General features: G+C 49.6%; 1 protein-coding gene across 1 annotated transcript in view; it reads right to left on the reverse strand.

Annotated features, from left to right (window-relative positions):
- The window catches only part of CRTC2 (CREB regulated transcription coactivator 2), a 39,014-nt gene that overhangs the window by 1,659 nt on the left and 24,954 nt on the right, over positions 1 to 12,401 (reverse strand). Inside the window, exons 8-13 of the mRNA XM_080984589.1 lie at positions 11,367 to 11,449; positions 11,140 to 11,189; positions 9,412 to 9,656; positions 5,899 to 6,365; positions 2,701 to 3,012; positions 912 to 1,155 (exon numbers count right to left, since the gene is read on the reverse strand). Of these exons, the coding sequence (XP_080840715.1) occupies positions 912 to 1,155; positions 2,701 to 3,012; positions 5,899 to 6,365; positions 9,412 to 9,656; positions 11,140 to 11,189; positions 11,367 to 11,449 (1,401 nt within the window). The remainder of the gene's footprint in view (positions 1 to 911; positions 1,156 to 2,700; positions 3,013 to 5,898; positions 6,366 to 9,411; positions 9,657 to 11,139; positions 11,190 to 11,366; positions 11,450 to 12,401) is intronic.

The raw sequence follows: 12,401 nt of genomic DNA on the forward strand, positions 1-12,401 counted from the left end.
AGTATGTTTCCGAGCACAATTCAAAGTGTTGGTGCTTTTAAAGCCCTAAGCAGCCTTGGCCCAGTATACCTGAAGGAGCGTCTCCACCCCCATCATTCAGCCCAGACACTGAGGTCCAGCGCCGAGGGCCTTCTGGCGGTTCCCTCCCTGCGAGAAGTGAAGTTACAGGGAACCAGGCAGAGGGCCTTCCCGGTAGTGGCACCCGCTCTGTGGAACACCCTCCCATTAGATGTCAAGGAGGTAAAGAACTAAACAACTTTTAGAAGACATCTGAAGGAAGCCCTGTTTAGGGAAGTTTTTTAATGTTCGATGTTCTACTGTATTTTTATATGTGTTGGAAGCCGCCCAGAGGGGCTGGGGCAACTGAGATGGGAAGGGTACAAATAATAACATCATTAGACAAATTCATCTATCGAAGGCTACTATAATTCGTGTTACACTTTCCCGAGGGAGGTTTGTCTGGCACCTTCATGCTATTCCGCCAAGCAAAAACGTTCCCTCTTCCACCAGGCCTTGGGCTGATCAATATTCTACAGTATTTTAAATTTGTCTGGGGTGTGTGTGTGTGTGTGTGCGCTGCTATCCTGTTTTGCTTTTGTTCTACTTATTTGTGCTTTTATCCTGCATTTTCATCTTGCGAACCACCACGAGATCTTCGGATGAAGGCGGGCGCAGAAATTTAATAAATCAATTAAAATCAATTAAAATCACCACGATGGCTATCCTTTGCCTCTGCAGTTCCCAGAGCCGGCCTTGCACAAGAAACGCAGTTGTTTCAGACAGCGGATCCGGACAATTGCCTCTTTGCGCTTACTTTTCCTGCCCGAAAATATTAGGCTACCTGTCAAGATGTTCCCCCACCCCCACCCCGGGGTGGGTTTCGCTCCCTCCTCCCCACTCTCTCCCCTTACCTGTGAGGATGATGTTGGGGATGGGGCCGTGGCGGTTCGAGTTGCTCAGGTTCTGGCGGTTGAGCAGGTGGGGGTCGTGCGTGCTGCTGCTGCTACTGCTGCTGCTGGTGTTTGTGGTCCCACTGCCCGACAAGCCCATGCTGTCGCCTTGCGGGTAATTTAAGGCACCCAGGTCGTCCGAGAAGGCGTTGCTGTTGAACGCGAAGCCTCCGCTCATGTTGTCCACGTAGCCGTATTGATCGAACTGCGGAAAGGAAGACTGGTGTGGCCCTGGGCTGGTTTCGGTGCTACTTTGCAGGATGGGGCAGGTGGGGAGGATGGGCTGTGACACACACACACACACACACACACACACACACACACACCCCTGAGGCAGGCAGGCCCAGAAAACCACCCCTCGCTTCACCCGCTTGGTATGGGAAGACAGGAAGAAGCTGCCTGATGAATTGGCTGCAATCAAGGAGTTGCCAGTGCTTGAGCTGTGCAGTTTTAGGAGCCGCCTTATTTCTCTGTTTACGAGTTGTTTTGAGCTGCTTTTAATATTTTAATATAATGAGGCTGCATTTTAAATTGCATTTTAACTTGTATTTTAAATTGGTTCCCCCCCCCCCCATTATGCTTTTATTGTAATTTTACTCGTGTTAGCCGCCGTAATTTTACTCGTGTTAGCCAGGGAGGGCAGGATAATAATAATAATAATAATAATAATAATAATAATAATAATAATAATAAATTTATTTATATCCCGCCCTCCCCAGCCGAAGCTGGGCTCAGAGCGGCTAACAACAGTAAAATAACACAACATTCTAAAATCATTCCATTATAAAATCAGTTCAAATCAAATTAATAGCAACCATTGGGCTAGAGTTCTGTGAGGATTGCCAAAGGAGGGGGTCAGGCTGTGCCCTGGCCAAAGGCCTGGTGGAACAGCTCTATCTTGCAGGCCCTGCGGAAAGATGTCAAGTCCTGCAGGGCCCTAGTCTCTTGTGACAGAGCGTTCCACCAGATCGGAGCCACAGCCAAAAAAGCCCTGGCTCTGATTGAGGCCAGCCGGGAGGGTATAAATAAAATTATTATTATTATTATTATTATTATTATTATTATTATTATTATCATTATGCAACGTTCAGATTTTGGGGCATTGAATTACAAGAGGATCTGTCCTGGAGTGTCAACATAAGGGGGCTTGTGAAGAAGGCGCAGCAGAGACTGTACTTTTTGAGAATACTAAGGAAAAACCATCTTCCGCAGAAACTGCTGCTTGCCTTCTATCACTGTGCCATTGAGAGTGCTCACTTATGGCTTATGTGTGTGGTACGGAAGCTGTACTACCCAGGAGAGGATGGGGTTGTGCAGGGTTGTTAAGGCAGCAGAGAGCATTGTTGGCTGCCCACTCTCCACCTTAGAGCAGATTTATGCCACAAGGTGCCATAGGAAGGCACTGGACATAGTAAAAGATCCATTGCATCCTGGTCACTGTCTCTTTGAGCTCTTGCCGTCGGGACGGAGATACAGGACAGTGAAGACAAGAACAAGCCGTCTTAAGAACAGCTTCTTCTCCAGAGCGATCTCGGCCCTGAATGGGAAGCCCGGACTTTGAAAGTCATCTAATCTCCCTTGCTGTATTATACTGTATTGATTAATTAGTGTTTTTATGGAGCAGTCAAGTAATTTCGTTGTCCCCGAAGGGGGCAATGACAATAAAGATATTATTATTATTATTATTATTATTATTATTATTATTATTAGGAGGTGGGGCAAGTGACGAGGAGACACCAAGTATACTCACATTGCCCAGGCCGAAGTCACCCAGCTGCTGGCCAAACTGGTTCTGCAGCATAGAATTGGACTGGTAATGCATTGGGTAGGGGCACTGGGACTGCAGGTGCTGCTGCTGCTGCTGCTGGTGCTGTTGCTGGTGCTGTTGCTGTTGCTGGTGTTGATGCTGGTGCTGGGCAGGCTGGCGCCCCTGTTGAGAGGCCGGCCCTTGCGCCTGGTGGAGGGACTTCTGATTCTGTGGCAGGAGCATCCCCGGCTGGCTGTAGGGGTACGGGGGCAGTCTCTGGTCGGCCGGCAGCTTGCTTGTGTCCAGCGGAACCCCCTGGAGAGGCAAGAGAGGCGTTCCAGTCCTGTTAAAAGAGAGTCTGCAGCCGCAGGGGGAAGGAGGGAAGGGGCTTCCCTACGTCGCTGCACCCTGCCAAGTATTGGGGCAGTGGGGTGCAGAGGGTTCGGTGGTGGGAGAGTTCAGAGGTGAACTCCACCCTCCCTAAAAAAAGCAGATTGTACCAATTCAGACTGCAGGTTGGGAACGGAACCATTTAATGCTCCCGCAAAGAGAGAGTCACTCCCTGCAATTCAGACAACAAACCTCCTCCATGAATCTGCCTCAAAAATGACCACACAGCTCTTTTTATCCTACTTTCATTTTCTTTTCTCCCCCTTTTTTCTTTTTGCCTCTCCCTCTCTTTCCCCTTTCTTCTTCTATTTTTCTTTTGTCCCCTTTTTAGATTTTAAAAGCACTTCTTTTATCCCGGTGTGTTTACTGGTTTGTATTGGGCCCAAGTTTCTGGAAATCTTTGGACGTGTATTAATAAAAATAGCCACACACAAAAAGTTTTTAAAAAGAGAAGTAACTACACAGCTCCATGTAGGAAACGCTTCACAGAGCTAAGATTCAATGTCTTCCTGGTTAATAATAATAAGTCACAATGTCTTCTTGTATTTTGCAAAATTGCCACAGGGAGAGGTTGGCAATTATATACAACTCTATGTCTGCTTTATAAAAGATCCCTGTGGGGGGAAATCTGTTGGAGGTTGATCATGAAAACCACGTTACTGCGCACATCTCCTTATTTGCGCTGTTGCCTGGGAATTAATAACTAAATTCGTTGCTCAACTCTTGAACAGTTCCTTTTCCCCCTTCCTGTTTTGCTATGGCTTATAGCTAAACAAAACTATTCCTGCATGAATAAGCAGGCTGAAGGAGCAGATCTTTTTTTTTTCTTTTTTTTTAACGCAGAGAATTCTGTGTTACCCAGAGGAACGTTCAAAATGGTTCGCTCTTACCCACAAGCCTGAAATGGTACAGCCCACTCAGGAGTCTAGTGGAAAGACCTGATTGAAGGAAAAGGAAGGAAAGGGAGAGATCGAGAGCTCCACCTAGTGGGCATATATCGAAGTAAAAAGTACCATATTTTTCGCTCTATAGAACGCACCTTGTTTTAGAGGGGGAGAACAAGGGAAAAAAATTCTCCCCCTCTCTGCTCAGCGCCCCTTCAGCGAAGCGGCAGGAGAAACAGAGCCCCTTCCATTTCTCCTCCCGCTTGGCTGAAGGGGCGCTGCGCAGCTCTCCCTCTCTGCTGAAGCCGGGAGAGTCTTGCTCTCCCGGCTTCAGCAAAAGGAACCCGAAGCCTACGGAGCGCAGCGAGAACTTGCGCTGCGCTCCGAAGGCTTCAGGCGGCTATCGCTGAAGCCAAGGAGCCTGCATTCACTCCATAGGACGTACACACATTTCCCCTTAATTTTTGGAGGGGGAAAAGTACGTCCTATAGAGTGAAAAATACGGTGCTGCTGCTTTTTACAGTCCATTTTCTACATCCTGCCATTCTCCCCACCCAGGAACTCAGGGTGCTACCCGGGTCCTGTTTGCGACTTCCCTGTTGGGCAGGCCTGGCAACGGCCAAGGGCCTTAAGGGGTGTGGAAGGGACCCTCACCGCTACCCACTGGCCCCATCTCTGTTAATTTCATAGCTCTAAAGTCAGGGTAGGGCTGAGCCCTGCGCTAGGTGCGAGGGGGGCATGGATGGCATTGTGCCAAAGTCTCTCCCCCCCCCCCCCCCGTCTGGCTCCTGGTTGGCCACTCTGAGAACAGGATGCTGGAGTCTGGGGCCTGATCCTGCAGAGCTGCTCTTACGAGTAACAGCGAGGGCCTTCCTGCCCTGCCTCTTGGCTTCCTGGAAGAATCTGACTGGCCACTCTGAGAACAGGATGCTGGAATAGATGGGTGTTTGGGTCTGATCCTGCAGGGTTGCACTTATGTGTCCTACATGGAGCCCTCAAATAGTCTCTGGGCAGGCCAAGAGATCCAGATGGGTGAAGTGAGGAGAGGGGAGAGATATTGATTCACCCCACCACTCAGGACAATGTCTGATTTCGTTGCAAACCGGCTATGCAAGGAGGTTCCTAACGCATGTGCGCTGGGGGACGGGAGTCCTAATAATTTCACCTCTTTTTTTAAAATCTTTTACACTTCGGAGGCCTGCCACCATTTCTCGGATAGGAAACTGGCTGCTTGCTGGTTGCCCCAAAGCATTGCATTCTCCTTGGCTGTCTTTTTAAACCAATCTCTTCCTTCATTGGCTCCATTGAACAGCTGGTGCCATCTCCTAGGGAAAAGGCAGCTCCAAAACCCAGAGAGATGGCCACAACTGCCCAGGAGGAATGAGTTGATGGGAGACGGAGGCTTTGCCCTGCTCCTTACTGGCAAGAGATGAGGTCATTAAAGTCAGGGACTGGGAGAGAATGCACACATACACAGGCCTGAACAGTCTCCAGCCAATGGGAACAAAAATGTGTGGATTTACGGATCCACCTGCGACGTTTATCTGAATGGCACTGACGTTGCTTGAGCCGCATTAAGGTGTGCCGCGGCGCCTAGGAGGGAAACACTTCCCAAACAGCCCAGCAGCCGGCGCTGTTGCTCCGCTGCCAACCATGCTTAGACCCCCCCTGGGAACCTTTCAGAGGGGAAAAACAGAGGAACCAGGAAAAGGTTCTGGAAGCAGCCTAGAATAAACGAGGCCTTGGGGGGGAAATTCCATAAAATTACCACCTGAGAAGGAAAAGGAGGGTGGGTGCTTTTCCCTGGAAGCTGAGATGAGATGGAGGGAGGGAAAAACACACAACGATGGAAAAGAACCAAACTAAAAGTTATTCTTCAAAAAAGGCAGAGGCCGAAAGCGAGCGCCCAAGAGCGCCCCGTGCGTACCTGCGTGATGGAGGACAATGTGGGTGACATAGTTGGCGAAAACTGTTTTGGGTGCGGCCTTCTCGAGTCTCCGCCCATTGGGAGGGTCAAGGGGCTGAGGGGGACCCGGCGGCGGGGCGAGGCGTTCAGGGGGGCGTAGGAGGAGGCGGGGGCGGAGGAGGAAGCGGAGGAGGGGGAGCCGCCATAGCTGGGCTGCTGCTGCTGCTGAGGCTGCTGCAGGGTGGGATTGGGCTGCCCCGTTTGGCTGCCGAGCGAGGAGGGGAGGGAGGGGTTGCTGAGGGAGGACGAGAGGGAGGGGTTGCTGAGGGAGGAGGGCAGGGACTGGTTGCTCATGGAGGAAGGGATGGAGGAGCTGCTGGGGGAAGAGCGGAGGGAGGGGTTGCTCAGGGAGCCCTGCAGCGAGGGGTTGCTAAGCGAGGACTGGATGCAGGGGTTACTGAGGGAACTCTGCATAGATGAGCACAGCCCTGTGGGGACAAAAAGAAAGAACAGAACGGAATAAATAAATGTGAGTGGGGGGGAGGGAGAGGAAATGGAGACACACCCACACACAGGCCTGGTTCGCACCCGACGCCGAGCCAAACCATAGCTGTCAACGTTTCCCTTCTTTTAAGGGAAACTCCCTTATTCTGAATAGGATTCCTCGCAAGAAAAGGGAAAAGTGGACAGCTATGAGCCAAACTATGGAGTGGAAACGAACGAGCAGCTTGCCAGAAGGATGGTCTGCCTGCTGCCGCACGACCCTGGTTTAGCGTAGCATTACGTTTGAACCTTGAAGCAAGATAAACCGCAAGCTCGGGTTTGGAGGATGTGCTAAGACCATGGGTAGCCAAACTAAGGCCCGGGGGCCAGATCCGGCCCAATCGCCTTCTAAATCCAGCCCGTGGATGGTCCAGGAATCAGCGTGTTTTTACATGAGTAGAATGTGTCCTTTTATTTAAAATGCATCTCTGGGTTATTTGTGGGGCATAGGAATTCGTTCGTTTTTTATTTTATTTCTCAAAATATAATCCGGCCCCCCACAAGGTCTGAGGGACAGTGGACCGGCCCCCTGCTGAAAAAGTTAGCTGACCCCTGGCTAAGACAAACCATGGTGTGCTGCAAACCAGTGTGTTCCCAGAGTGATGGTCACAGCCATGGGACTCCGGATCACCCCACATGGTCATGTTGCTGCTATACAACCCAGGACTAAACTAAACAGTTCAGCTTGGTGTTATATCTGAACCCGGAACCCGGAAACAAGATAAACCATGAGTCCTGGTTGGCACAATGTGCTAAACCAAACCATGGTGCACTGTAGGTTCCCAGAATGACAATTGCCCTCCCACCCAGTCTTGCTGCTCAGGTACGATCCAGGACTAAACCGTGATTTAGATTACCGTTAGGTCCGAACCCAGAAGAAAGAAAAACCATGAGCCCAGGATTGGGCAATGTGCCAAGCCAAACCATGGCTTCCTTTACAGGACCAAGGAAGCAGCAAAGAAGCTGTGTTCTTCACTCTGAGCATCTTTGCTCTGGGAACCCGCACATCCACCAAACCACAGCAAGCCACGGTTTAGCTCAGCGTTAGGTGTGAACCACGTCTCCCTCGCATGCACACACACACACACACAATTACCCATGGAGATACATGAACACCCCCTGCCCTGTGTGTCGCAATCTTGGACTGGGGGGGGGGGGGCAATGGGAGCACACGGATGGAGGTGAGAACAGAAAAATGTCATGGACACATACTCCCACCACATGGGTCTCAGAAGGGAGTGGAAGGAAGACCTCCCAAGGGGGCTGGGAGTTGATACATGCCCACCACCCGAATGGGAGGGGAGAGAGAGCCCCCAGCTTATGCTAAAGTTATCGAGTTCAGAACCATGTCATAGATTCAGGCGCCAGGGAAATGGGAAAGACTGGAGACCCTGGAAAGTTGCTGCCAGAGCAGATGGCACTGGGCTAATGGCACTGTCATACTTAAAAGGTAAAGGGACCCCTGACCATTAGGACCTGTTGTAGCCGACTCTGGGGTTGCGGCGCTCATCTCGCTTTACTGGCCGAGGGAGCCGGCGTACAGCTTCCGGGTCATGTGGCCAGCAGGACTAAGCCACTTCTGGTGAACCAGAGCAGCGCACGGAAACGCCGTTTACCTTCCCACCAGAGTGGTACCTATTTATCTACTTGCACTTGGACGTGCTTTCGAACTGCTAGGTGGGCAGGAGCAGGGACTGAGCAACGGGAGCTCACCCCGTGGCGGGGATTCGAACCGCCGACCTTCTGATCGGCAAGCCCTAGGCTCTGTGGTTTAGAAACCCGTTAATGAACATGCCCAACTTGGGTTCGTTCCTTTTGACAGGCCAGGTGTAACTAACAGATCCCACTAGTGGAAGTCCGCCAGAGGACTTATGCTAAGGCAATGGGACTTCTCCACTCTCTTCCCGGTGCCCCCACCACAATTGGCTTGTGTGTGTAGAACCAACACAGGAGAAGAAGAGAGAAGACATCTCCGCCACTGCAAGCAATCTCTGCTTATCTGATGGAACAATCTCCTTAGCGCTATGCTGAATTCCCCCCAATGGGTTTCTTCTGAGCAGGACTTGACTGAATACAACCGAGAGTCGCAGCATCTGACGGGTCGCATGCAACTAAGTCCTACCCAGAGCAGACCTACTGAAATGGACGAACCTGGTGGTGGGCCCTCCAAATGTTGTGGGACTCCACTTCCTATCAGCCCCAGCCAGGAAGGGTCAAAGGTCGAGGGTGAAGGAAGGTGTGGCCAGCAAAATCTGGAGGGCATCAGGTTGGCGGGGCAGTTGATCTAACTGATCAGTCGATCGACTCAACACTGCAGCCCCAGTGGCCCTGGAGGAAGGCAATCTCCCTGTCTTGCCCATCAGTGGAACGGGTGGGGCAGTGCGCCATGCTCCAGCAAAGGACGAATCAGGGACTCACTCTTAAGCTCCCAATTGTTTGTGGCCCTGTTTGGGACACAGGGGGGTGGTTTGGTGAAAATAGCCCCCCCAGGCCCAATGCCTGGTGGCCCACATCTAATAATACAGTGGTACCTCGGGTTACATACGCTTCAGGTTACAGACTCCGCTAACCCAGAAATAATACCTCGGGTTAAGAACTTTGCTTCAGGATGAGAACAGAAATCGCGCGGCAGTGGCACGGCAGCAGCGGGAGGCCCCATTAGCTAAAGTGGTGCTTCAGGTTAAGAACAGTTTCAGGTTAAGAATGGACCTCCGGAACGAATTAAGTACGTAACCAGAGGCACCACTGTAATAACAATAATAAATTTTGATTTGTTTTTATTTACATCTGGCCTACAGAACAGACATTTCCTGTCCTTTCAGCTCCCCCATATCCCACGGTTTGGTGGTTTGAAGAAGGGCCAATCGTGGGGCTATCCTGTGGTTCTGCCCACTGTTTGGCTACACACACACACACACACACACACACACCGCCCCAGCGCTTCTCCTGAGTTCCCCGGCTGGGCTCCTCTGCGCACGGTCAAGGTGTCACCTGAGGAGTCGTAGCCGGGGCCGAGCCCCATGCCGCTGCTGATGCCCAGGTGTGTCATGGTGTTGGCCAAGTTGCCGGTGCTGCTGCCGCCGCTCAGGCTAGGGTAGGCGGACTCCTCCGGGTCCAGCGGCGTGGGCAGCGGGGAGGGGAAGTGGAGGTTGGTGAGGTCCGGGAGGGAGCCCCCCGTGTTGAGGGCGGTGGGGATCAGAGGCAGGTTGGCAGGCTGGTCTGGGGATGGGAAGATGCTGAAAGAGAGACAGGCAGAGGGAGAGATGTCACTCTGGTGAGGACTCAAAACTTCAGATGGGTTTACACACACAGAGAGCATAATGCATCACTTCAAATGCAGGTTGGCAGGTATCACATTTTTAATGCAATTCTCCAAAATCCCTGCAGTTAGAAAATGTGCACAAAACCAATGGCAGATGAAGCTGATGGACTACATGGAACTGGCGGAAATGACTGGGAGAATCCGAGACCAGGGAGAAGAGTCGGTGGAAGAAGATTGGAAGAAATTTAAAGTACATTTACAGAAATATTGCAAAATTAATGAATGTTAGAAGGACGCTGGAACGGAGCTATATGGCTTTAGCAGAAATGTTATAAAGAATTAAGTAAAAATAGATTGTTAATGGACCAAAGTGGAAAATTTAAGGTTAGAGTGTCTTAAGTTAAATTTTAGAACGAAAATTGAGAAAGATGGAAAGGACTTGCTGAAATAGCTAATTGAACTAGAATACAAAAAAGGGAGGTGTGAGGAGGTCGATGAAACAAGTATATGAAAGGTAAAGACATGGAAAGGTTGGATGTGTTTTTAAATGTTTTTGTTCTGTTTTTTCGTTGTTTTATTGTATTGTTTTTTATTTTTTGTTTTTGTTTTTTTGATGTATTGTAAGGTATTGTTTTGTTTTGTTTAATTCTTTATTGTTCTCTTTCTTTTTCTGTAACTTGTAAACTCCTAATAAATATCTTTAAAAAAAAAAAAAAGAAAATGTGCACAAAACCTCTCCCCACCCCCGCACGTGCATCCTTTCTAGCTGCAGGGAGTTGTGCTTCGCTTTTTTAACATGGGGAGGTAATATTCATTTAAAAAAAGAACAGAATTACATGATCACCATCATTATTGTTATAGGCCTAAATATCCAGCCTGCTGCAAATCCCCAACCTATCATTTAAGAGGGTAAGTTAGACACAGGTGGATCTATATTTACCGTATTTTTTGCTCTATAAGACTCACTTTTTCCCTCCTAAAAAGTAAGGGGGAATGTGTGTGCGTCTTATGGAGCGAATGCAGGCTGCGCAGCTATCCCAGAAGCCAGAACAGCAAGAGGGATCACTGCTTTCGCTGTGCAGCGATCCCTCTTGCTGTTCTGGCTTCTGGGATTCAGAATATTTCTTTTCTTGTTTTCCTCCTCCAAAAACTAGGTGCGTCTTATGGTCTGGTGCATCTTATAGAGCAAAAAATACGGTATATATTAATGTATTTCCCACAATGCAAAATTGTAAATTATCAGGGCGGTATGCAATGAAACAAACTTTGTTATAAGAATAAATAAAAGAGATGCCTGAGAGTCAAAAGTGAGGGTTGCCCATCATCTCTCTGCTAGAAGGCCATTCCCTAGCATGGGACTGGTGACACTAAATGACTGACTTGTGTTTGAGGCTGGAATTTGGGGACTGAGCCGGGATAGAAGGGCTTCCAAGTTGGAAATCTGCGCTGATACTTACTGGATCCCAGGCACCTCGCAGGACCTCGGACGGGCAGACGATGAGGAGAGCTGAGAGAGGAAAAGAGGAAGGTGGAGTCAACTGAAAATCAATATACAGATATGGGGAACATATTGGCCACATGGGGTTCCAACGCCTATGTGATCAAGGAATGCCAAATCATACAAAACAAGTGTCTGGGGGCTGCAGCCTTTGTCGGAATCTCAAACTGTGCACAATTCACCTACTTTTTTGGTGTCCCAGGGCTTCAGCAACTGCTTGCCGTCGTCCAGGAGACTCTCCTCGATGGAAGGCACATGGAAAGGAAACACTGGAAGAGAAGAACACCACAGAATCGTAGAATTGGAAGGATCACCATGAGGATCACCTAGCCCCAGGGTTCCCCAAACTTTGGTCTCCAGCTGTTTTGGGACTACAACTCCCATCATCCCTGACCACTGGTCCTCCTATCTAGGGATGATGGGAACTGTAGTCCAAAAACAGTCTGCGACCCAGTTTTGGGAAACCCTGATCCAGTCCGATCCCCTGCAAATGCCGGAATCTTTCACCCAACATGGGGCCCAAACCTATGCTCCTGAGGTTAAGAGTCTCATGCTCTTCCGACTTGAGCTATCCCCTGGGGTCAGGTGGAGACAGGACAGCTGGTCAGGCCAGTTGTGGCTCCTCCCCTTCAGGGGTGGAGCCTGGGGAAGCCACGCCCCTGTGGTGTTGAGAGGCAAGGCTGCAGGGAACTGGCGTTTCCCCAGCTGGGTCCACACCATATCTCCCAGCATGCCCTGATCGAGCACATAGACCACTAGAGCATGATGGGATATGTAGTCTCAATGTCAGGAAACGGTCAGTTGAGGGGGGGGAACTGTGTTGATTCTAAGGAAGCACTGATGTTCTTTTTTTTTTTTTTTTTGCAAGGGCACCCAAGTCGCCTTAAATTTTTACACAGTGGTTGCCCCACTGTTGCACTGTTGTGTGTGGTTTTATTTCACAATTTCTTGCATTTATATCCCGCCTTTTTCTCCAGGGAGCTCAGCGTGGTGTTTGTGGTTCAGACCCCACCTCTCCTGACTTGACCACCACAAAAACCCAGAATATACAACGGGAAAGACAGAAAGTCTAGTGTGTTGGTATGTATATGGTTTTTTGGGGAGGATTAGTTTTTGTTTTTTCTCTTTGTTCTTTCTTTTTTTGTTTCGTTTTCTTTCTAGGTATATAAAACTTGTATATAATTTATGTATATGTGTTGGAAATTATATTATAGTAAGCCC

The sequence above is a fragment of the Podarcis pityusensis genome (assembly GCF_964106645.2).
Source record: "Podarcis pityusensis genome assembly, chromosome: 16".
NCBI classification, from domain to species: domain Eukaryota; kingdom Metazoa; phylum Chordata; class Lepidosauria; order Squamata; family Lacertidae; genus Podarcis; species Podarcis pityusensis.